This window comes from Choloepus didactylus, chromosome 16 (genome assembly GCF_015220235.1).
Source record: "Choloepus didactylus isolate mChoDid1 chromosome 16, mChoDid1.pri, whole genome shotgun sequence".
NCBI classification, from domain to species: domain Eukaryota; kingdom Metazoa; phylum Chordata; class Mammalia; order Pilosa; family Megalonychidae; genus Choloepus; species Choloepus didactylus.
Genome location: NC_051322.1, coordinates 16,768,303 through 16,794,143, shown reverse-complemented (window position 1 = coordinate 16,794,143; position 25,841 = coordinate 16,768,303). Strand labels below are relative to the sequence as shown.

The window sequence follows — 25,841 nt, the reverse complement described above, 5'->3', positions numbered from 1 at the left end:
CCAAGGACACAAATGGAAAGGGAGGAGCAAAAAGTGACGTCTTCATATTTCCTCTTGTGGGACCCAGCTCCAGTCTCTCCTGCCAAACTCTCTACTTTGCCACCGGAAAGCAGAAAGGTAAAGAGAAATATTTCTGTCCTGAAAGCTTTATTATCTCAGCTGAGCTTGTTGTACAATGAAAGGGAACAGAGGAGAATGGTAAAAAATAGCATTTGGATGGGAGTGTAATGAGCCAAATATGGGGTCTGCTTTTGTATTATTTCAGGACACCGTGATGAATATAATAACAAGTCTGAATGTCACTGAGAGCGTGCTTTTAAAAATCCTTGAGGCAGGCTGACTTGATTTCACATCTTGCATTTGTTTGCCTGTTTGCCTAGTGCAGCCCTGTCGATGGTGTGTAGTTCCTCACTGAGAGTCCAGATTCAAAACAGAGCTCATCACACACGGCTGTGGCATTTGTGTGATGCAGCCCTTCTTTGCACCTTAGAAGATCTCAATTCTACTGGACCGGACTTATTAATACATTTTTGTGTTAAGAAGAATTCCTTTGTTTTCTTGGGTTTTGGTTTCCCCTTCTGGCTTTAAAATTAATCTTTTAAATAATACATATATTTTGTACATGGGTGTAGAATGTCATAGTTTATGTTTGTAGGATGAGATGAACATCCTGAAGTTCTACTGTTTTTAGAAAATGTAAATTTCACAAATGTGCATATGTGAGATTTGAAACAGAGACCAAACTAAAAGAACAGCTCTGATTTAGGAAAGGGAAGATAGAAGATAGATAATTATGTCATGAGAGAGCAGTCTTGTGAAATGGGTATGAACCTACTCAGTCTGTATTCCAGGTTGTAAGGACCCGGTATCTTAACCACCTTGGAGATATATTTTCCCAAGAAGGACACACCCAGACCCTGTGTCCCTTTGCAGCCCTCCCAAGACATGTTCCTTCCTTTTCCCATTTCCTGAATTGTTCTTTCTTCTGGAAATTCCCCTTCCTAACCTAGAAGAGATCCAACCTTGGGCATGTTTCTTTTCCTCCCTTTCTCCCTTGGTGACTTCCACACATCTCTGTTGCTTGGGAGAAATTTTTCTCAACTGAAAAGCAGATAGAAAGTGTCAACTCAAGGAAAAATTCTGCAATTCTTTCCACTTTTGGGGCCTCCATTTGAAATTCTTCTGCTTCTGGAACACTTCCACCTTCCCCTCACCATCTGGCTGGGGGTGCACATAAGTTTCTGTGTGCCTTGGGACTCCTTTCTGTCATGGGCTCCTCTTCCTTGTAACCAACTGGGTAGTATTAATTAGGCTAGAAATTGTAAAATATTTAGAATTTCAGTTTCTGTAATATATATTGAAGCTGTGTGATTATGCAAGACACTGATAATTTCAAAGGTAAATTTCCCCTGCTCTCAAGGAATGTTCCATTAGGGAGGAAGACCACATCCAATGGATTGAAATCTGCACCTTCCTCCGCACGTGCCTAAGTACATGCAAAGGTGCACATACCTCGATGTAGAGACAACTGCCAATAAAGGTGGCTGTAAAAATCAGCCGAATATGTGATTAACACAGACCATCTATTGTGAAAGAACTATGATAACAGCTAGAACGGTGGAATTTTGGATGAGTGGGCAGAGTGGGGATCTTGTTGCAAAACTCTGTCTTGCAAATAAATAGGCCAAGTACCAAAGTTCATGAATGAGTTCTAGTTACACATTCTCAATAATGTTTGGGGGAAACACAAACTTAAAGTATTCCTTCCCTGTACCAAGAACTAAATGCCTCAGGAGTGATAAGATCCAACTGCGAAGTGAGGCAAATAATATTATATTTTCAAACCACTAACTATCAGATTAAACCTATTAATACTTTATATTTTGGACAAAATTTCTTAATTTTTCTGGTAAAATATGATCCTTGTAAAATTGGGGTAATAAGAACTATTGTGCAATAAAATCCAATCATTCTGTCTCAAGTTAAAGCTTATCTGAATGCTATGGGATGAGAAATGGGAAGAGTGGGTTTCAGAAGACAGGGGCCTGGGTTCGAATCCTGAAGCTTCCCCAATCCTGTGACCTCCCAGCCCTTGTTGCTGGGGTAACATCACCCACTTGCTAAACTCAGGATTTTACAGTAAAACTGTAGGGCTAAAATAATTATGATGCACCATCAGGCTGTTTTACAATAACAATATGACATAAATTCAGGAAACATACATGTATATTTACTAATAAATCTGAAATCTGAAATTACCTCCCAGAATGTGACCCCATTAGCGAGAGTGAAGAATGCAGTATAAAGACTGTCCAGCATGGACATGATCTCATTATTGAGTTACCCAAACAAAGGGGTTGCAAGGACACTGCTATTATTAGGCATGTGGCAACGCACTATATAAAATTAACTTCAACAGCATCCTGTTGAAGACACATAATTATATTTCAGTTAAATAAGACTAACAAAACTCTTTAGTTATATTTAAAAAAAAAAAGCCAAGAGCAAAGAAAATGGTCCGGGCTTGGTATAGAGTATCCGCTAGGCCCCTGGTACTGGACTGTGTGGGCTGACAGCTGGCATGCCGCCATCTCTTCTTTAATGATTGTGTTAGTGTGAGCAGTTTTGACTGCAGGGGTGTGTGATTGTCATTTTTAGCATGTAAATATCATGGGCCATTATTCTGAAAGTCCACAAGAGACATATTTCCTTTGGCTCCTCTCCGCCGGTAACCGATGAGCCCAGTATACTCTCCTCACTCCCCTAGTCCTGGGGCTTTCACCCTGGGCTCTGCTTGGTTCTCAATGCAGAAAGCAGCATGTTTTAGTGAGAAGCATCCCATAAATGCTGAAATCAGTAACAAACAGCGTCACGCCCTGGAGAACACACCTCCAGAGAGCTTGCCTCTTTTTGTATTGGCTGAAAACAAGAAAAGTTAGGAACTAAAACAAATGCATACAGTTGGAGACATATTCTGGTCATTTGCTCTAATGTCCTAGAGAATATAAGCCTAGACTAGGATCCTAAAAGATTGCAAAGCTATAACCTAGTTGATGAGAGGTGAAAGAATGAAAGATTTCTGCTGGAAAAGTGGGATGTGAATAAGTGGGGCCAAGGGTATATGAAGAAATCCCTAAAGTGAATTGGGATGCTTTCAGCTGCAAGTAACAGAAGAGTCAGCTAAAGTGGCTTAACCAATAAGGAAAAATTATCATCTCACTTGTCAACAAATCCCAAGTAAGGCATGTCCAGGGCCGGTTAGTCCATGTGTTCAATTGTGCATCATCAAGGACCAGGCTCTTTCCATCTTTCCTCTCTGACATCCCTGTCCTCCTAGGCTGTTACACCATGGTCCCAAAATAACCGCTGCAATCAGGGTCACCTGCAGGCACAACATCTTTGAGTGGAAGAAGCCAGTCAGTTTCCTCCTGTGGGTCTCTTTCCATCAGGGGGAAACATTTTCCAAAAGTCCTCCAGCAGACATCTCCTGTCTTATTGGTGAGAATTATGGCACCTATCCCTTCCTAAACCAGTCATGACCCGGGATACAAATTATCTCAGTTGGCTTAGAGCAATCAAGTTTTGTAGCTGGGAGCTAAGGAGGGCAAAGCCTTCTCTGAAGTGTGTGGCTACATGAAATCTGCCTCGAAGCAGGTTCTCAGAGCACTGAAGAAGAGAATGGAAGAGAAAGGCCGAATGGTAGGCAGCCAACAATTTTTTGGATATGCCAGATGGGTAGCGTCTGAAGGTATCTCAGAAGAGAAAAGATGTGCTCAATGGAGTGATCATGAGAGAATTCCAGTGGTAGCTTATAGAATGGTCTGGCAGTGAGGTGGGGGAGACCAATGGGAAGAGAATCAGAGGAAATCAGGAGTGGGGAGAGAGAGGGAGAGGGAGAGGGAAAATGATTGAGTGAGCCAGAGAAGATCATAGAGAAGATACGAAGCCCTGACTCGGGAGCATGGAGACCCAGCCCCATCAGGGTATAGAGGGTTGTCTCTGGTTTCTCCCCAGTGGCACATGGAAGGTTACAGCCCTGCCTGTCTTCAGGCCCCCTCCCACCATTCTTGGCCTCCTACTTCTTGCTCTTGTGATATAAAATTTCTGTTTCTTGCATTTGGGTCTCTGCTTATGCTATTATTTCTGTCAGCAATAATTTTCCTTTATGTATATACCTGGATGACTCTTATTTCATTCTTTATGGAGCAGCAGGGATATAACCCCTTCCAAGGAGTCTTCCTGTTGCTCTTATAGTGGGCTCCTTGCCTGTTCTCTGTGCTTCCATGGTATTCCTTGTACCCCTCCATCATGAAACTGATCAGACTGAAACTCCCGCCACAGATATTTCCTGAGTGGCTGCTCTATGTCCAGGGCTGGTCTAGGTTCTGGAATAAAGCATGAAAAACAAGGACCTTGGTTGCCTTCTATTGGGGAGGGATCATACAACAAATGCATGGTGTACAGCTAGTCAGATGGTGATATGTGCTATGAAGAAAAACAAACTAGAGTAATGCGGTAGGGGGTTTCTGGGGGGTGGGGCGGGGTGAGTGGGAGCTCAGATTTCATGTAGGATGGTTGGGGAAAGCCTCACTAATGAGATGCTATTTGAACAGAGGGGTGAATTAACTGCTGGAGTGAGCCATTGGAAAATCTTTGGGAAGAACATCCCAGAAGAGGGAATAGCAAGTGTAAAGGCCCTGAGCCGGAATGTGTTTGACATGTTGAAGGAGGGCAAGGCAAAGACATGGCTAGAACAGAGTGAGCTGGCAGGAGAGTGGTACAGGATGAGGCCTCAGAAGTAGCAGATCTCAGAGGGCCTGTGGTCACAGTGAGGACTTTGGCTTCTACTCTGAGAGGGGGAAGGCACTGGAGTTTTTGAGCAGAGGAATATGTAACTGACTGATAAAATACCATCCTGGCTTTTCTGTGGAAAACATAATGGAGGAGGGTAATGACTGAATCAGGAAAATGGATTGTGAGACTATTTTAACAGTCTAGGAGGGGGATGATGATAGCTTTAACCAAGACGGTAACTGGAAAGTTGGAAAACAGACAGATTGGGAATCTTTTTGAAGATCTAGCACACAGAGTTTTTGATAGATTGAATGTTGATATAAATGAGAGTATATTGAAAGATGATTGCAAGGTGTTTAGCCTGAGAAAATGGAAGAATGGAGCAGGCCAGCGAGAGAGGTTAGGAAATTAAGAGTTTGTTTTTGGATACATTCAATTTGAGATGCCTATTATACATCTAAGTGCATATGTTGAGTAAGCAGTTGGATGGGTGTGTCTGGAATTCAGGGGAACATAAATTCAGGAACTGACAACATGTCATACCTCGGGTTTGAGTATAAATAGAGAAGAGGCCCAAGGTCTGAATCCTGATGTATTATGATATATGGAGGCTGAGAATGTGAGAAAGATCCTGCAAAGGAGACTGAGAAGGAGTGACTGGTGAGGTAGGGGATGAATCAAGAGAGAAAGGTGAGCTGGAAATTATAGGAAGAGAGTGTTTCATGGCAATGGGGGCTTCTGAAGGATGAAACTTCCTGAAGGCAGGAACTGGGTTTAATCATTGTTGCATTCATGGCACCTTACAGTTAGCAGTGTATAGTAGATGTCTGTGGGACTTATGAACTCTTCTTTCCTGACACATGATTGACTTAGGACAACACAAATTCCAGCATCTTCCTTTCTTCCCCCACTTTCACTGACATCATGGCTGGGGCCCAGGGCTGAGAGTTTTGGCCACTTTCTCATGGTATGACATATTTTCTGATTTTGCCTTCCTTTCATATAGGGGCACAGGGAATGAGGTCTCACCAAGAAGATGCATATGTGCAGATAATTTTGCCCAAATTTGATTTGCTGACTACCATCTTGTTTGTGTCAGGAAAGAAAGGGATGGGATGTTCTCCCTGAGGCTGTGAAGGTGGGAAAATATCTCATCTGACTGAGCTCAATCCTATTGTAGCTCAAGGATTCTTCTCTACAAATTCTGCAACTGCTGACTGTAATGGTTGGTTTTACTTGTAATTGTAAATTTTATTTTAGCTCATTTCCATTCCTTTACGTGTTATCTTATATTACCTGAGTGATGTACAACACTGTTGTAACCAAATGCCCTCCTTCACAGACCTTTTTTACAGCCACCTTGTGCTCACCCCAGCTAGCTTTTGACAGTTTTCAAGGGCTATTTGGGCCCACACTTGCACACTCCTCATTAACTGTAATTAAAATATAACCAATCCATTTATGCAACTTAAATAACATCATTATCTCCACCTCCCTTTATTTGAATCCCATAAAAACCCTAAGCTCTTTAGACTTGGGGAGACGGATTTGAGTGGGTTAGGGGGAGAGATCCTGTGTGCAAGCCAGTCGACCTTGCATTAAAGCTCTTTTCTTTTCTCAAAATCTCGAAGTCATGACATTGACTTCTGTGCATGTAGGGCAGCGAGCCCTTGCTCAGTGACAATTCCTGTATAAGCAGTGTTTTAAAGCATGAAAATTAAGTGCACAAAGATCCAATGCCTTCTGCTCTGTTGCACCAGAACAATTAAAGACCAGTTTTAAGTGTACACAAATAAAGTGGATAGCTGTGAACTATTGGTTGACAGGAATAGTAACTCTTCTGTTCATTAGATTCTAAAACTAGTGTGCATTGTCCCTTCCAGCAGTTACTCATTTCTGAAATCATGATAAGGGTGTGTAATTTTCCATGAAGCAGTGTGCTCAGACACTTAGTCATGAAATGTAATGACTGAACTCTCAATACTGCAAATGATATTGTGAGATTGTCTTTGCTTCTGTTCTCAGGAAGGCCTTGGCTTAAAATGGGTTCCCTCAGCACGGCGAATGTTGAATTTTGCCTGGATGTGTTCAAAGAGCTGAACAATAACAATGTAGGAGAAAACATCTTCTTTTCTCCACTGAGTCTGCTTTATGCCCTAAGTATGATCCTTCTCGGTGCCAGAAGAAACAGTGCAGAGCAAATGGAAAAGGTATGATTGCAGCAAAGCTTTCCCCATAGCCTGGAAGTCTTTCATGCATCCCCTATGGGCCAGCCAAATTATCTGCAGCATTATACCAAGGAAACGGCAAATCTTGTAAAAGGAAAAAACAAACAAACAAACAAAAAAAACACCTTTGGGCAAATCTTATTTCTTAAAAATGGATGATGACTTAAATAATGCACTTATATGGTCTCTTACTGTCATAAATTTATCACAAATAAATCTCTGCAGTGTACTTTTGGTATTGTTTGATAGAGGACATGTGTGATGCTATTCTTGCCCTCTTGCAGTTTAAATTATAATAAAAATGATTTATATGTATAAGGCGCTTTAAAAGTTATCAAGATTTTTTAAAAATATTTGTTATTACTTTTGAACTTCATAATGACTCTGTGGGGTGGGTAGGGCTTGTTGCATCTATTTTATAGCTGGGTGAACTGAGACTCTGAAAGGGTGACTCTCAGGTTACTTGAGACATCCTGTGATCTTTCCATGCCATTTTTTTATTGCTGTGGAAAATCTAGAAAAATGTCACTTAACTCCTAGGATACTTACAGTTATGATTGTGGTGGTTTGGAGCTATGTACCCCAGAAAAATATGTTCTTAAACATAGTCCATTCCTGTGGGTGTGAATCCATTGTAAGTAGGATGTTTTGATGAGGTTACTTCAGTTAAGGTGTGACCCACCTCAATCAGGATGGGTCTTCATCCTATTACAGGAGTTCTTTATAAGCAGGAGGAAATTCAAACGGATACAAAGCCACAGACGGAGCAGCCAGAAGCTGAAATAACAGAATCCGGAAGAGAAGGGAGAGGCCAGGCGAGGCCGCCATGTACATCGCCATGTGACAGAGGCACCCAGGACTAAGGATCACTAGCAGCCAGCCCCAGAACACCAGTTTTGGGGAAGAAAGTATTGCCTTACTGTCACCTCAGTTTTGGAATTCTCCCAGCCTCAAACTGTGTGCCATAAAATCCCATTGTTTAAGTCAACCTATTTACATGGTATTTGCTTGAGCAGCCAAGGAAACTAAAACATTGTATTTGTCTTTTATTTCTTTATCCCACATTTCAATGCACTATCATGATTTCTTGCACTTAGAATAGGTATTGTGCTGGAAAACCATGTAACGACTTACAGGGCCCCAGGTAGGCACTGTTGTAGTTAATGACATGGAGAACAGTAGAAGAGGGAGAGAAGGGGCTGGTGGGTAAAAGCTCAGTCCCTGGAGCCTGACAGACAGTGGCCTGGGGCAAGCCACTTAATCTCTCTTTTGACCTCAATTTCCTGAACTATGAAATGGGGATAATAGTATCTACTCACAACTTGTCTAGAGGTGTTGGGGATTGAATCATGTCCCCCACAAAAGGCACCCCTTGGGTGTGAACCCATTTGTAAATAGGACCTTTGAAGATGCTATTAGTGAAAGTGTGCCCAAATGAATGAGGGTGAGCTTTAATCCAACATGGCTGAAGTCCTGATAAGTAAAGGGAATTGGACACACAGAGAGAGAAGCCATGGGTGGCAGCCAGAGCTGGAAGTCAACAGAACCTGGAAGAGAATGGAGGGGACACTGCCATGTGCACTGCCATGTGACAGAAAAGCCAAGGAACCTCAAGATTGCCAACCAGCCAGAATATACTGACCCTGGAAGGAAGTAAGCCTTCTAGCCTCTGAAATCGTGAGCCAAAAAAATTCCTATTGTTAACCCAACCCATTGTATGTTATTTGTTTTAGCAGCTGGGAAACTAAAACAGAGGGTTAAATAAGATACGTCAAGATGTAGTTCAGGAATTGGAGAATAACAATATTAAATGTTAGCTATTAGTATTGCTCTTTATCTGAAATGGAAAGATAGATACGAAATAACTGCTAATCTTTATAGACTGCATATTGCCTTTTATGCTAATTGAGCCCTCTTTCTTTTTCTAGGTGCTTCACTTTAACCAAGTTGCAGAATCATTAAAGTGGGAGTATAAGAACTCATCTAAGGTATGATAGTATCACTGCAGAACTGTCAAACACACCTTAATTTAAGAACACCAAGAAATAATAGTCCAGACATGGAGAAGTAGAGTCTTTGACCCTCAAGGAAGCCAGCAATGTCTTCCTTTGTCTCTTGTAACTTTCCTGAAAATCACTATAGCCTATAGTGATAGTAATGACAATAAAACAATACCCCCCACACCAGATTTTATTACCTTATTTATTGTCATCTGTCCTCAAGCTTTCCTGTTCTTTTATGGACTTGCCCCATGTTGAGTCTGCCAGTCCTGTCTACACAGGGCTAGATTTTCTGAGTAGAGTGACAGGATTGAGAAAGGACCCTGATGCTTTGCCGTGTAAATATATACCTGGAAAGCAAGGCCAGATGTTGCTCAATCCACATGCTGTTGGACTATGGTCCCTAATTATTCCCAGTTGGAAGATTCCTTTTGACATCAAACCTGCATGTGAAAACACTTATATGTTTGATTGTGATGGATTTTGAAAATACACAGATGCCTATAGATTCAGAGAACCCTCCTTGCTTCACAGAATCCATGAAATTATTCTTAGGAGATCAAAGCCCAGAATTTGGGAAACATTGCTGTAGGGAACATAGGCATAATGCCTATATAATGCCCATGAATTCTCAGTGGAATTGCTTCCACTGAAGGACAGAGGGGTGTGCAAGGCCAATCTAGTGAAGGCTGCAGCATTTGACTAAGTGTCCACCCAGAAAACCGAGGCATTGGAAAGAGTGTGACAGAGTAGAGAAATCTTTCCATGAGCATGAAGGTGGCAATAAAATGTGTAGTATTGCATGGAAGAGCCCACTAGAATCTCTTCATTTATGACAATCCTGTATTTGAATCAAACCATTAGGGTCAACAAGGGCATGTGTGTTTTACAATAGCTTATGACTGCACAGTCTGCAATTGCCAAAAGTCACGGAGGAGTGAGATAGTTGTGCTGGCAGAAATCTAGAGAAGAAAAATGCTCTGAAACTATTCAACTCCTTGCTTATGAATAGTCACTGCCTCTTTATTAAGAGACTAACACCTTGTTTTTAGATTTTGTTTTTACCTCACTAATAACTCTCCAATGGCAAGAAACCAAGCAATTTAATATTCCATCCTTTGTTTATTGATGCTTCAGTGCAGCCAAACTGGAAGGATTCATTTGGAGTTGGGAGCCCTGTTCTCTCGAATCAACCAGCTGGACTCTAACTATACCCTCGGCTTGGCCAACAGGCTCTATGGGACCAGGGAGATGACATTCCGTCAGGTAAGCCCATCTGGAATGGTGGCCAACAGCTTTCTTGGCACTCTCTGAATTTTAGGCCATCAAACCAATGAAGAGTGGGAAAAGTAAGAGCATTCATCTTTAAGAGGATGAATTTGGGTTGACTTAACATTTCAATGAAATGGTTTTACCAGAACTCCCTTTTAAAGTTGTGAAATGCAACATTAAACTTTATTTCTGCAAAATCCCCACAGTCGTTCAAGAACCAAGGTCAGGGATGAAGCATAAAACAAAGTAGGGGAGTATTAGCCCCCAAGGACCAGAAGAAAAATGGAAGACACTTCTCATCTCTTCTTCCAAGATCGTTAATGAGAGAGAATCAATGGGCTGTGGGAGGTTCACTGTACGTGAGTTCTGTCCCCTAAGACATAAGACTTTGGGCAAGTTACTTACCCTCTCTATAAAATTAGAGGATTAGGATATGTTCTAACTCCAAAATTGTAACAGTATTTATGCCATTTCCCAACAGCAATGTAATATGTAGTTTTACTGAGTATTTACTAGGTGTCAATCATCCTACTTATTACTTTAAATGATAATCTCATAAAATCCTTACATGGTCCTAAGAAATAGGAACAAAATTGCCATTAAGTCTACAGATAGGAAGATAGTTTCCAAACAGTCAGCTTGACAAAAGTCACAGAGATAATCACGTGGCAAAATCTGGTCAATTAGAAAGAGGACTCAATTAGTATCAAAGGCAATATGTGGTCTATAAAGATGAACAGTTACTTTGTATCTATCTTTCCACCCTCTTGCTTTTAATGGCGATGTCATCATCCTGTTATGATTGAGGTGAATTTCTAGCTTGGGTGACTTTGCTGTTGTTTGATCAGTGTTATCTAAATGCTAGTTGGGTGAAGCAGAATGAAGTCCTGAATTTCCAATGCTCTTTCCCAGCTTGGAGGCCCAGGCTGTGTCTTAGATGTGGCAAACTTCTGAGAGAACTTTTGCAATTTGTGGCAGCCCACGCTGGTACCAAAGACGTTTCAGAGGGATTTTTCTTCCACTGTCCCAGGAGCATGTAGAGAATGTTTTATGGAGAGTGCCTGAAGTTGTGGTCATAACGGTCAGGGTCCTTTGAGGTTGGAACACTCTCTCTCTCCCTTTCTCCCACTTTGCCTCCTCCGGATAGTTACCTACATGTAAAAGTAGATAATTGTCGGTCTGGGTTGGTGATGACTGCATCTGGTCCTCAACTGGAAAGCTCCTTATTGGTGTCATGAAGATGGTCATGGCCTGTGTCGTGAGACAGACTTTATTATACCAGGAATCCTGGCTGATAAAACTCCCATGGGATGCTGGGGGCCACAGGCAGCACTTGAAGATGTTCCAGATACAACTGGACTCTTCTGCTCAGAGCAAGAAACCCTGACTCATCCCAAGGCTCAGTTTTGCCTTAAACTTTCCTTTTGTTCTACACTGGATTTAGTAATAACCCATTTGGGGAAATGGCAAACAAAATACCCAGTCAGCCACGTTCCCAGCTGTCCTATTTCTGTCTTGTATAATTCTGCTCGGTTCCTGCTGGGGCACTGGGTCCTGGGGCTATCGGGGTATATTTCTGGGTCTGACCACTGGACTTGCGGGCAGTTCTGTTTGGGTCCATGCGGATTTGGTTGCTGCCTTGGCAGCGAGGCAGTGGAAAGCTCATGGTTCCAGGAAACAAGGGCCGTGAGTGGGAATCAACATGGCTCCAGAATGCTCCAGGAGATGGGGTTAGAAGTGGGAATTCTGTTTAAAAAGAGGGCTGAGTTCTTTACACTGAAGCTGAATTGCACAGTGTTTACCTGATAATATGTTATAGATGAATAAAAATAATGACATTCCTTAGAATGCTTTTGTTTGCACTTTACATAAAGTTGAAAAAATGTCAATTGTTCGTACCAGAGAATATTATTATTATTACTTTTATTTATGTTGTCTTGTGGTATAGTTGATATATACCGTGAAGTGAGGGTGAAATTCTTCCAAGCCATCTCTTTGTATTACCACTGGTTGTAATTTGGATGGTGCAGTTAACCTTCTGTTAGGCCTCAGACAAGCAATTCACTCAATCTCTCTGGGTCTCAGTTTTCCTATCTAAAAATTAGAGCAGTAACTTCTGTTTGTCTGCTTTGAGGAAGAAAGGTTAGGTATAGAGTGAAATGGTATGTACTGAGTGCAATATGTCATTTTGCTTTGAACTGTTTAGAACTAAGAAAGCAATGATATGACAGGAGTTAGCAACTAAACTTTTCTGACCAGTTCTTTCGGAAAGCTTTTAAATTTTGTTACATGATTTGTTTCATTAAGAATAATTGTGGATTCTGCTTCCTTTTGAAACTGTATACCTGAATTTCTTTTGTCTGTGTATTAGGATTTTAGAAATATATTGAGCTGTAGGTTTTTGTTCTCCTTACATTATCGTTACGCTGTTGCACAACTGTTCTTTCTTTCACAGAAATATTTAAGCTGTTCTGAGGAATTGTATGGAGCTAGGCTGCAAACTGTTGATTTTGAACACTCTCCAGAAGAAACCAGGAAAACCATTAATGCTTGGGTTGAAAGTAAAACCTATGGTAAGGATAAGTCATGCACCCACAGAGGTGTTCCCGAACTTGCCTGTGCTGTGTTGGTTAACTTCCTGAGTAAATGCTAAGGAGGAAGCTTGGGGAAGTCCAGAATGTGACAGACAGATCGACCACACAGGAAATGGGGGGTAGGGCAGGGGGGTGGGGTTGGGATAGCTCTTCTAATGAATGGCCTTAAACAAGAGTCTGATGTATGCCAAGTGACTCTAAGAATGAGAATTAACACCATTTCTAATTCATAGAAATATCGTTGCACATTCTGCAGTTAAACCTAAATTGACCTTTCACTATTGAAGAAAAACCACCTCTATATATTGTTAAATATTTCTTTTTAAAAATTAGCACCATAGGTATTTGATACCAAAGAAGGGTTCATATTTTTAAATCTGAAGTCATTTATTTAAGGAAAAATTTTAAAGATACACAAAAGTAGAGAGAATAATATAACGAATCCTTATTTGCTTACCTATCACCCACCTACAATATTTATTATTTATGGACAATCTTATTTCATCTATACCCTTGCCCATTTCTCACCACCTCTTCTAGGTTATTTTGAGCAAATCTCAGATATCATTTCATTTTAAATATATATTTCAGTTTGTTTCTCTCAAAAATAAGCACTATTTTTTTAACCTGACCACTACACCATTATCACTCCAAGAAAATTAGAATTATTTAATATTAACAAACACTCAGTAAATTCTTGTATTTCCCAACTGTCTCATTTTTTCTACTGTTTTTGTTTGAGTCCAGACCCATATAATGTGTATACATTGCAATTGGCAGATATGTCTCCTAGATCTTGATTTCTTAAGTGAATATTTTTAATTGAAATATATGTGCTAAAGAAAAAGTGCACGCACTGTATGTATGCTGCTTGGATGGATTATCACAGAGTGTGTAACCACCACAGAGATCAGAAAAATGAAGTATTTGTTATTGGGAGGGGACACCCCCAGGCCACCCTTGGGGTCTTCCCCGTAAGTCCCAATTGTCCCCTTCTTCCCAATTGCTAAGACAACCATGACTTCCATTAACTACACACTAGTTCTGCCTATTTTAAAATTTCATGTAAATGGAATCGTGGAGTATGTGTTTGACTTTTTTAGGCTAGTATTTTTGTTTGTGAGAGTCATCCATATAATTATATGTAGTATGGTTTGTTTACTCTTACTGGTGTATAATATTTCTTTCTCTAATATCCAAATATATTTACTCATTCTACTGTTGATGAACACTTGGGATGTTTTTAGTTTAGGGCTATTATGAACAGTGCTACTAGGAGGATTTTGATGCATGTATTTTGGTACACATGTGTAGGCATTTTTGTTGGGTGCATACCTTGGAATGGAATTGCTGGTCATAAGGTACATAAATATTCAATTTCAGTAGATGCCAAACAGTTTTCTTAAGTGGTTATACCAGTTTACTGGTTCAAGAAATAAATGGGAATTTCATTTGTTCCACATTCTTGTCAACCTCTGGCATTTTCTGTCTTGTTAACTTTAGCCACTGTAGTTATTTTGATTTTAATTTGCATCTCCCTGATGAATTGTATGGTTGAACACTGCTTCGGAATCTTCATGGTTTCTTTTGTGATATGCCTGTTTAAATGTTTGCCCATCTCTAAGGATATCTTTTTTTTTTAAATACATTTTCAGGAGTTTTATTCGTATACTATATTTATATTTTGCAAATAACTTCTCCCATTTTGTAGTTTGTCTTTTTGTTCTCTTCATGGTGTCTCGATGCATGCAAGTTCTTAATTTTGAAGAAGTAAAATTTATCAATCTTTTCTTTTATAGTTGGTGCATTTGTATGCTTTAAAAAGAAATCGTAGCCTATTCCTAGTTCATGAAAATATTGTCATATGTTATCTTCTGGAAGATTTATTGTCTCACTGCAATCAAGCTGGAATGGATTTTCGTGCATAGTGTGAGGCAGTAGTTAAGATTCTTTTCATTCCATGTAGTCTTCTCACTGACACGGCACTATTTACTGAAAAGAGCATACTCTCATCTTTATATTGCAATGTAAACGTTATCATAAATAAGGTGAACATATTTGTGAGTTTGTTCCTGGGTTCTCCATTCTGTTCCATTTGTCTATTTGTTTATTCTCATGACAATACAACAGTTATAATAGCTTTATAATGAGTCTTGATAGCTGGAAGTGTAAGTCTTTCAGTATTTTTCCTGTATTTCTAGGTTGCCTTGGCTAATCTTGACACTTTGCATTTCCGTATAAATTTTCAAAACAGCTAATCAATTTCCATTAAAAATATCAGTTGAAAATTTAATTGGAATATTATTGAATCTGTAGATTAATTTTGGGAGAGACAATATCTTTATAGTATTCAGCTTCCAATCTGTGACCATGAAATATTCCTCTATTTATTTGAATCCTCCTTAATGTCTTTCAGTAAACATTTTGTATTTCTCCATGCCGAAGTCTTGAACTTCTTTTGATAAACTTTTTCTGGGTGTCTGAGGTTTTAATTTGATTTTAGCTAGTATCTATTATTTCAAATTTTATTTGTTCTTGATATATAAATATAGAACTGACTTTTGTATATTAACTTCACTGAATTCACTTATTAATTATAGTTTAGCTTTTGATTATTTTAGATTTTCTATATACACAATTATCTTCCTTTTAAATCTTTTTGGCTGTTTTTTTGTTGTTGTTTGTTTTTGTCTCATTGGCTAGTGCCTTCCACTGAATAGAGGTGGTGAGATATTAGGTATCTTTGTGTTGTGTTTTGTTTCCGAATTCAGGGAGATTGCATTTAATAACTCATCATTAAGTGTAATGTTTGCTGCAGGTGTTTTTTATGAACACACTTTTTTAGATTAAGAAAGTTTTCTTCTGTTTCCGGTCTGCTAAGAATTTTTGACACAAATGACTACCATCATTATTAAAGCTTTTTCTGCATCATTAGTCTATGATTTTTCTTCTTTATTGATGTAGTGAATTACATTGATTGACTTTCTAATGTTAAACCAATTTGGTATTTCTAGAATAAATCTAACTTGGTCATGTGTATTATACGTCGTATACTCAAGAAGTATTTGGTATGTATACCATATATACTTATGTTAAATAGTTAAGACTCAACTCTGGCTCTGTTGATTTTCTCCATTATAGATTTGTTTTCTATTAGATTAATATTTATGGTTGACATTTTAATTTTCTTTTTTCTACTATCTTTGGTTTTAAATCGCTGTATTTTCATAATTTCTTGATGTGAATAATTGATTCTCAGCCCTTCTTCTTTGCTAATATTTTCACTTAAGACTATAAATTTCTCTCCTAGTATGACTTAAGCTCCATCTCACAATTTTTTTAATCTGTTCTGTTTCAATTATCATTGAGTTCAAAATACTTTCTAATTTCCATTGAGATTTTCTCTCTGATTCCATGAATTATTTTTAAAAGTGATCTCTAAATTTCCAAATATGTGAGAATTTTCTAGTTGTCTCTTAGGTATGGAATTTTAGCTCCATTCTACTGTGGTCAGAGAATGTGTACGAATTCTTTGAAATTTATTGAGACTTTCTCTGTGGTAAAACATATGCTTCAATTTTGGTAAAATTTCCATAAGCACTTAAAAACAATGTGTATTCTTGAGTTTGGGGGTAAGAGTTTTAATGCTATCAGTTAAGTCAAATTCGTTTGTACCCTCTGCTTTCTACTGTGTTTCTCCGTGTTGAGGCTTGTGGCAACTTGGGTCTCCTGCCTCTAGGGCAAAGTAGTTCTCCCGGATTCTGTGGGGTTCATTTTCTTGTGCTTCTCTTATCTCTGAATTTTATCCCCTCCAGACCTGGCTGCCTTGCTTCTCTGTTTGGTCTTCCCAGCCCTTTGTTACTGCCAGCAATTCTGCTCAGCTTCACTCTCTTTTTTTCAGTCACTGCCTGTTTAGCTTTTCAGCTTCTCCACCAATGCAGCGTTGTTTCTTTGTAGAAGACTTGTGGAAGAAAACAGGTATTTGTACTGCAGTGGACCATAATCTAGATTATGATGATCACATCCTGAAGTGTCATTTAATATATTCCTCTGTTTTTTATATTTCCTATTGGTAGCTAGCACTAGAGATATGATAAGATTCAAATTTGATTTCTTTTTTGGCAAATATACTTTATTGGAGGAGTTGTGCTTCCATTAGGAGGCACATAATGTCTTTTTGTGATACTAATGGACATCGATGATTACTGTTTAGGTTCATTATTTCATTAGGGGTTTCAAAATTGCACTATTCTCATTCTTTCTTCATTTACAAGTTGAAATATTTCTATTTGAGAAACTTACATCCATCAACTATTTGGGGTGCCCTTAGGTAGTCATGTGAGAAAGGCAGAATATAGGTTGCTGGTAGTTTTTAGAACAATGTTTCTTTCCTAGCATCCTGCAAAGGTAGCCAATGAATTTTCTTTTTAAAGTATCATTATGAATACTTAATTGTTTACTTCCTTTCCCTGACCTACCAGGAGGCCTGTTCCTTTCAATGAGAAACGATATTTAGAATGCTCTTTGCTACTTGCTTGTCCATTGTTTCTAGTCCTTCTAAGTGGGAATAACTAGGAAACGTATTTTTTAGAGATAAAATACACTATGATTTCATCCCAATGCTGCCAATTCAAATTTAGATTCATAGGACTTTTACTTATCCCCTTTTGTTGTATATCTATTTCTTTTTACCACATGTCAAAAATCCCAGATTTCAATGTCACCAATTTTATTACACATTTACTTCATCCCACAAAATATGCAGTCTCAAAAAGTAAACCCACAGTACTAGTAAAACTATCAACAATAGTAGCTTCAGATTTTTTTTTTTTAATTTTGAAGTCCTCTTTGTACTTAGGGTATGTCCCACTAGAGATGTAGAGTCAAATTATTGGGTAGTAAAGTCATTTGAAATAATCCTTCTCCATGTGGATATGCTACCAGCTCATTGTGTCATTAGCTTCTGAAGTCTTGGCACTTTGGCAATCAATTTCCCTGAAATGGAAGAGAATTGGGTTTATTAAATAATAAATTAAAATTAGGATGAATTAAAATCAGATTATTATGAATGTACGATTTGTTTTGTATGACTGCGTGGTATGTGAATATATCTCAATAAAATGAAGAATTAAAAAAAATCAGATTATTAAATTAGTACTAATTGTGTTTCTCCATAAACACAGCTAGAGAAAGAATTCAGCAACCTTTATTCTAACTGTCAGTAACATAAAACAAATACTTCCCTGGGCATAAGGACCATGTTTTCTAACACCTTTGTATTTCATCATATCAGTCCATAGTGATGAACTTTTAAGATAATTTTTGTCTAACAATATCTTGTTGATTGATGGACTGATGGATGTTTTTCAAGTTTAGTAATAAGTGACCAGATAAAAAATATGTATCTATAAAATTCTTGGTAGTAAGTTAGAAAATGCAGGGAAAGATCTGCAGATTTTTCAGATCTGTTAACTTATTTAAAGCATAGAGGAAAAATGTGTTTTATCTTATGTGCCAACTCTGGTCAATTGGTTGTGGCTGCCTGGGAATCCTGAGTTGAGAAAGAGTCTTAGGATATTAGATCCATGATGATAGGGATTTTTGTCTATTTAGTTTAGTTCTATAGTCTCAGTGCCTAGAACAGTTCCTGAGACATAGAAGTCACTTAAAGTTTTATAGAATGAATGACTAGGCTGATTAGTGTTGTCTGCCCTGGGTGTGCATTAGAGAGCCACATGCTGTGTATTAATCATCCTTTACTTGAGTATTACTAATATTTCATCATTCATTTATATATTTATCCATTCATTAAAAAACACGTTGAGCACTTAAATATATGCTAGTTATTGTGTTAGGCACAGAAGTTCAATGAAAATGAAAACTCTCATCAAGCTTAGAGCCTGATGTTCTAGCTATCTCCATGTTTGACATATTGTATGGCAGATTATATTCCAAAAAGGTTTTGTATTTACAGTTCACCAAAATGCACGAAGAGAACTTGATGTTCAGTTTGCATCAGTACATTTGCAAAGCAGTCAACTCTTGGTTTATTTTTGTAAATCTCTATTTTCATATATATGATAATATACTTACATATTGTAATATACTTACGGTGTATACTTATAATAATTGATTCTAGTGCATTGAAAGAAAAAAGTTAATATTAAACACTTAATTTATTTGCATGGAGTGAGGTGCAGGTAAAAATGCATCCTCAAAAATATTAAAGGCAAGCCACTAGAAATTATTAAAGAATTCTTTAAATAAGCAGTAATGTCTAAGAAAGCATTGGATATAGCTAGGTGTAAAACAAATGTACCTATAGTTAATATACTAGCTCTCCTCTGATGCCATCTTCTGATTAGAAATAATTAAGTACTCTTCTTTGAAATAAATGTCATTTGACAAGGACAGGCTCTATGGCCAGGAGATGAAGGAAATCCTCTAGCATTTCAAATTTAAAATTAGCCTTAAGAAAGAAATCGTTTCAAATTTCTTGTGACTCTTCAACTCTCTGTCATTACTAAGTTGAAATCCAGGTAGAATTATATTCTTTTTTTTTTTTTTTTTTTTTTTTTTTTTAATACAAGGGAAAGTTAAAAACCTCTTTGCAAAGGGCACAATTGACCCTTCTTGTGTGATGGTCCTGGTGAATGTCATGTATTTCAAAGGACAATGGAAAAATAAATTTCAGGAAAGAGAAACAATTAAAGCTCCTTTTCAGCTAAGTGAGGTAAGTATTTCATTTTCAGATTGATGAAACAATTTTTAGAATGCTATAATCATTTAAAGGCAATTCAGAAAGTTTTAGTGAAAATACTACTCTAGTTTTTAGTAGGTTCCTTTAATTGTGTTTTCTATGAATTTTCATTTTTCCTGAATGAAGTGACATCATCTTTCCCACAGGGCCCCTAACCAGAGTCTTTGGACACTGGGATTCACAGGCAGAGAAGAAAACCTGTTCTTTTCTTACTGTTCTCCTATCTATGCATTGTTTCCAGTGTATATTGCCGTAATTTTCCCTAGCAGTACAATAAAACTATTGGAATTATTTTTCTCCTAGAGAGTCTCTGACTGGATTAAACAAAGAATGGATCCTATGATAGGATTTTTTTTTTTTTCCACATAAATCACTTAAGCTAGAAACACTGGCTTTGTTTTTGGGAAACCCATGTCATCTCTCTAAAATATATATGTATTGGAACTATAGCTCTAATTATGTACAGACATCTATCTATCTATCTATATACAATTCATAATCTTTATTTATGCATGAACTATTCATGCTTGAATCATGGCCTATTTTTAGCTAAAAAAAAACAACTTGATAACCTTTGCAAGAGGAAAGTAATACAGGATGTTCTGTGTGGTTTATATTTTACCCATTTCTTTAGCCTGTTAATGTGGGTATTTCTCTTACATAAGAAAATCAGTGTACATATACATATACACGCTCATACGTACTGCACCATGTCATGACAGTCTTTGTTTTAAACAGGGTAAAAGCGTAATTGTGGAAATGATGTATCAAAGCGGGACGTTTAAACTGGCCTTCATCCCGGAGCCGCAGATGCAAGTTCTTGAGCTGCCCTACGTGAACAACAGGCTCAGCATGGTGATTCTGCTTCCCGTGGGCCCAGCTCATCTCAAACAGGTACAATGAGGAGCATGCTAACGTGCAGTTGAGGTGCATGCATGCACACCCTCCACCCTCACACACGCTCACACTCACGCATGCTCACACACATACACTCATTCACACATGTGCTCACACAGACTCACACAACTACGCATAGCCGTGTTGTTAGTGTGGTCGATCACGATTCATCCACGCTCTAGCCTGATTCATCCACAGGGTCCTGCCCTTGAAGACGATGTATTTAGGGAGAACAGCTGTTCCTACATGAGAAAAAAGGTACATGGAGGCAAAAGTGCCAGGGTGCGCAAATATATGAACATGTACACACACAGAAATTCTGGACACAGACCTGCTGTATGGTAGCATAGTCATAAAGCTGAGTCAGGTTAGTGGGGCTCAGAAATCTCATGAACCCCTCTTCCTCTCAGGGGCAGTATTTCTCATCTGCTTGTAACCTGCTTTTGCGGGCTAGGCACCATCGTCTGTGTGCTGTTTGGGTGGGGAAATGGGCTCCACAGTGTTGGAAAAGAGGCCCTGGCAGTGGCAGGGGTTTGGGTCTAACCCTCTCTCCTGGCTGCAGCTAAGTGCCCCACACAGGGCTACCTGGGCAGCCTCGTGGTGGACAGTTCCTTACGGAGCCCAGTGGAGCCCCCGCAGTCCTGGGGAAGCTGGTACACGCAAGTGGGAGGGCCACAGCCAGGGGTCTCTAAGCCAGGAGCTACCTGTTTGAGGTAAACCAATCAGATACAGGTGGGGGCGGGGGGTTGTAGAGAAGGCTTCCAGAAAGCAGGGGAGCCCTGGGCTGGGGTGAGTGCATTTGGATTAAGAAGTGAGAGGGGTGCCAAGCTGGAGGGAAGTCAGTTAGAGAAGCACAGCCATGGCCTTGAGGACGGAGGTGGTACAGGTGTGTTCCATCCAGGGGGCTCAGGTTTCTGGGCACCTGTGCAAGGTTGGAGTGGAAGATATTTGGAGGCAGGTAACAGTTTGAAAGCCATTTAGAAGTGGTCTTTACTAATATGTGTTTTAGTTTCCTCATTGCTAAAGCAAATACCATGAAATGGGTTAGCTTAAACAATGGGAATTTATTGGCTTATGATTTTGAGGCTGGAAGTCCAAGTCAAGGTGTGATCAAGGTGATGCTTTCTCCCAAAGACTGGTGTTCTGGGGCTGGCTGCTGGTGAGGCTTGGTCCTTGGATCCTCTGTCACATGGCAATGCACCTGGTGGCCTCTCCTGTCATCTCCCTTCTCTTCTGGGTTCCTTGATTTTCAGCTTCTGGCTGCTCCGTCTAGCTGTTCTGTTCTGTCTGACTTTCACTCTGTTTATAAAGGACTTCAGTCATCTGGGTTAAAGCCCAACCCGATTCGTTTGATTCACACCTTAATTGAAGTAACATTGTGAAGAGATCTTATTTACAATGGGTTCACACCCACAGGAATGGTTTTAAGTTTGAGAACATGTTTCTCTGAGGTACATAGCTCCAAGCCACCACAACTTGATTCGTTTATTTATTTGTTCATTTATTCATTTTAAAACTCAAACATTGAGTGTGTATGATGCACTGAGCACTATGCTGGGTTCTGGAAACACACACAAAATGTCATAAATATGGCTCAACAAGTGCTACAATAGACTCTGCAGAATGTCCTCTGGGAGTAGAGAGGGCCTATGTGAGATAGAGGCGCTCAGGGAAGGTTTCCTAGAGGAGTGATGTGATGACAGCCTCTCCAGATGAGTGGACGATGAGTAGATGGAGCCAGGACGTGGGGAGTAGCCAGATGGGTTTGGGTTTTGAAGCAATAGTGACTTGCATCAGGGTAAGCAAGGATAAAAGGACAAGATACTTTGGAAGAAAAGCCTCCAGTCCTTTATATCTGATCTTATATTGTTGGGGCAGGGTTGGGGAGCAATTGACCAAAAAAAGTTTTAAACCCTTGGACTGAATGTTGGAATTTGACACAGCCTGCTGGTTTGGAGTTGTGGAGAGGGCTGGTTAGAGAGTTTCAAATGCCCAAGTGGAAATATTTGAAGGGTTTACCAAAAGTATGAACAGGACGGAGGCTGAGAAGTCAGGGTTGCTGAGGTTGCTTTGCAGGATCTGAGCATAAATGTAGGAGTTGAAACGCTGGGCAGAGCATAGAGGGCATGGGGTGAGCCTCGAGAGTTCAGCTTCAGGAGCCGCATAACAGACAGTGAAGGAGATGGATGTGAGGGGGTCAAGCTAACTAGAGTGGAGCGAGGGGAACATGGCATCCTAGGAGCCAAAGGAGAAACAAGCTCATAAAGGACGGTGTGAGTCAGTGCTTCAGACCTGAGAACCAAGAAAAAATGGCTGAATTCATCCAGGAAATGGGGACACAATGACTTTGGAGGAAACAGAGGGAAAAGTTTAGGTGAAGTACACATGCTGAGGGGATAATTGCCAACAGACTATAGGATGCGCATTTGAGAAGTTTAATTGTGAAACATAAATGAGAAATAGACAATATAAAGGGAAGAAGTGGCTAAAGGCAAGTCTCCCTGCTCCCCATAGGTAGGATGTGAACACATTTATGAAGGTGGAAAAGAAAGGGATGGAATTGAATCATCTGTGCTAGGAATTATAAAAACAATCAGCATTTGATGCAGAAGCCTGTGTGTTGGGTTGACCTAGTGTTTTGGTTTGCTAAATCTGGAAGAAATGTAGTATACCAGAAATGGATGGGCTTTTACAATGAAGGTTTATTAGTTCACAAATTTACAGTTCTAAGATCATGAAAATGTCCAAATTAAGGCATCAAGAGGACCTTCTTTGAGGAAAGGGCAATGGCATCCCGGGCTCCTGTCACATGGGAAGGCACATGGCAATGTCTGCTGGTCCTTCTTTTCTTAGGTTCTGGTTTCAAAATAGCTTTCTCCAAAATGCCTTTGGGCTTCTGTCTCTCTTAGCTTCTCTCCGTTCCTGTGGGTCCTCCTTGCTTCTCCCAGGGGCAAACTCTGGATTATATATCTTAGCTTCTCTCCAAAATGACTCTCAGCTTCTCTGAGCGCTCTCTCTCTCCCTGAGATTTCTTAAAGGACTCCAGTAAAGGATTAAGACCCATCTTAATGGGCGGGATCACATCTCCTTGGAAGCAGTTTAATCAAAAGACCCCACCCACAATAGGTCTGTCCCCACAAGATTGGATTAAAAGAACATGACCTTTTATGGGTTACATAACAGATCCAAAGTAGCACACCTGAGCTCATCTGTGTTTTGTCTCTTAGATAGAAAAGCAGCTGAACCTGAAGACATTTCAGAAGTGGACCAGTTCTTCCAATATGGTGGAAAGAGAAGTTGAAGTCCATATCCCCCGATTCAAACTTGAGATCAAGTATGAGCTAAATACTCTGTTAAAATCCCTAGGGATGACAGATATCTTTAACCATATCAAAGCTGATCTTTCTGGAATATCACCAGCTAAGCGCCTGTATTTATCCAAGGTCATCCACAAGTCCTACGTAGATGTCAATGAGGAGGGTACTGAGGCAGCAGCTGCTGCCGGGGAAAGCATTGGACTAAAAAGACTCCCCATCCGCGCTCAGTTTATGGCGAATCACCCCTTCCTGTTCTTTATAAGGCACATTGACACGAACACGATTCTCTTCTATGGAAAGCTCGCCTCTCCATAAACACACAGGGCCAAGCAAGGCGCAAAGACCCAGAAGATGTGCAGGGGTGAATTTGTGACTACCCCATCACCAAAAAAAAAAAAAAAAAAAAAAAGGAATAAAAACCAAAACAAGCAAACTCTTCATTCTGATTTGGGGCAAATCACATGCCTCATACACCTTTGTGTCTTGGTTTGTTCATCTACGAAGTGGGTCAAGGATCTCTTGCAACTTATTCTATAAGTTAGTGAACCCTAAATGAATGGCAGTTGTGGAAAAAAGGTACACTTACACTAAAGCTTTTCTCACTATTTTTGGGGCCACTGGGGTGACATGATCAAGGAAATGAGAACAATTTTAAAGGATTAGATTCTCTTGACTCATACATGTTCGTAAGATTTTAAAAAACAATCACTCTGCCTCCAGAAAACTTTCACCTTTTGATGGATTTTTAAAAATTACTATTTTGCTTGCTTGTGTAAATATAACATCTTAAATTTTAGTTCAAAAATCTGCATTGCCTATAATAAATACATGAAATGCCTTACTTTCCTTGAAGACTTTTAATACACTGTAGAGATTAAAGACTTACCAAAGGAGGCTTTGAATAAGGTGAAGTCTAATTCAGTGAGCAGTTTAGTGGAATTTTTGGCCAAAACTTTGTCAGGCCCTAACTTGAGTAATAGATTTCTGGTTTTTCTTGTTTTGTTGTTGTTTTGTAAAATAATGAAGTGAGTAGAAGTTCTCAACAGCCAAAGGCAATAAGCAGAAGACTTTTATTTTAAAGAAAGCCTGTTTATTTTCTATTCAAGATAGCATGCAGTAATAATCAGGTAACAATGGCCATATACAGATACCAATTTCCCAGTGCCCCGTGGGTGAGTGATGTCCCCTGTACTCTCTCAGTGGTCTCAGCAGAGAAGCAGACTCCCCAGATTCTTTCTTCCTCACCTCCACCTTAGCAGATGCAGCAGGAGGTCTGCCCATTGGTCCATCTGGAGGTGATGGGCCACCTATTTTGAATGATTGCAGCAATGGCAGCCAATGGCTGCTTTTCCTTTCTCATTACAGAACTGGAGGATGGGATTTTCTATACTCTTTAGTAAAAATATTATAAAGTAGCAGGAAAGCAACAACCTCATACCAAAGTATAAGACAGAAAAATATCTCCTTATAATAACATAAAATTGCCCTGCAGGACTAGAATGACCTGTTTTGCTGCACATGCTCTCCCAATGACGGTCTACCAAGCCCCCTTGTCACATGCCCCAAAGCCAAGAAGCCACCTTGGTCTGCCTCATAGGCCCATCCAATGGTCCCCTGGGTTTAATTGTGGGTTTAACTGTGGTAACCTGGAGAGACATGAAGAAACAACGATGGGAGTAGAAAAAATAAGAGTAGTTTCTTGGCTTCTCCTTTCTCACCTCAAACATCCCGAAGAACGTCAGTGGCTGCTGGGTCCTTTTACATGGCACCAGGCTTGTGCTGAGGGGCTGGGCAGGAGCCGCGGCATCACGGGGACTGGGCATCCCAGGCAGAGTGGGTGATGGTCCTGTGATGCTCTTTTGGTTTAACCACCATCGCTTAAAAAGCCTCAGAGCACCCAGGCACAAGCAGGATCCCAGAACTCCAATGTACCCTTGAAGGGGTGAGAGCTGATCTGGCGTCATCATTTAGAAAAAGCT

The 25,841-nt window shown here is 39.7% G+C and overlaps 1 protein-coding gene across 1 annotated transcript; it reads left to right on the top strand.

Moving 5' to 3' along the window:
- On the top strand, positions 1-24,694 carry SERPINB11 (serpin family B member 11). The gene is made up of 8 exons (XM_037806020.1): positions 1-117; positions 6,820-7,004; positions 8,951-9,010; positions 10,160-10,288; positions 12,750-12,867; positions 19,479-19,621; positions 20,387-20,542; positions 23,773-24,694. Exons 2-8 carry the CDS (start codon positions 6,837-6,839, stop codon positions 24,175-24,177), a joined length of 1,179 nt encoding a protein of 392 aa, XP_037661948.1. The 5' UTR covers positions 1-117; positions 6,820-6,836; the 3' UTR covers positions 24,178-24,694.
- The last annotated feature ends 1,147 nt before the right edge of the window (positions 24,695-25,841 follow it).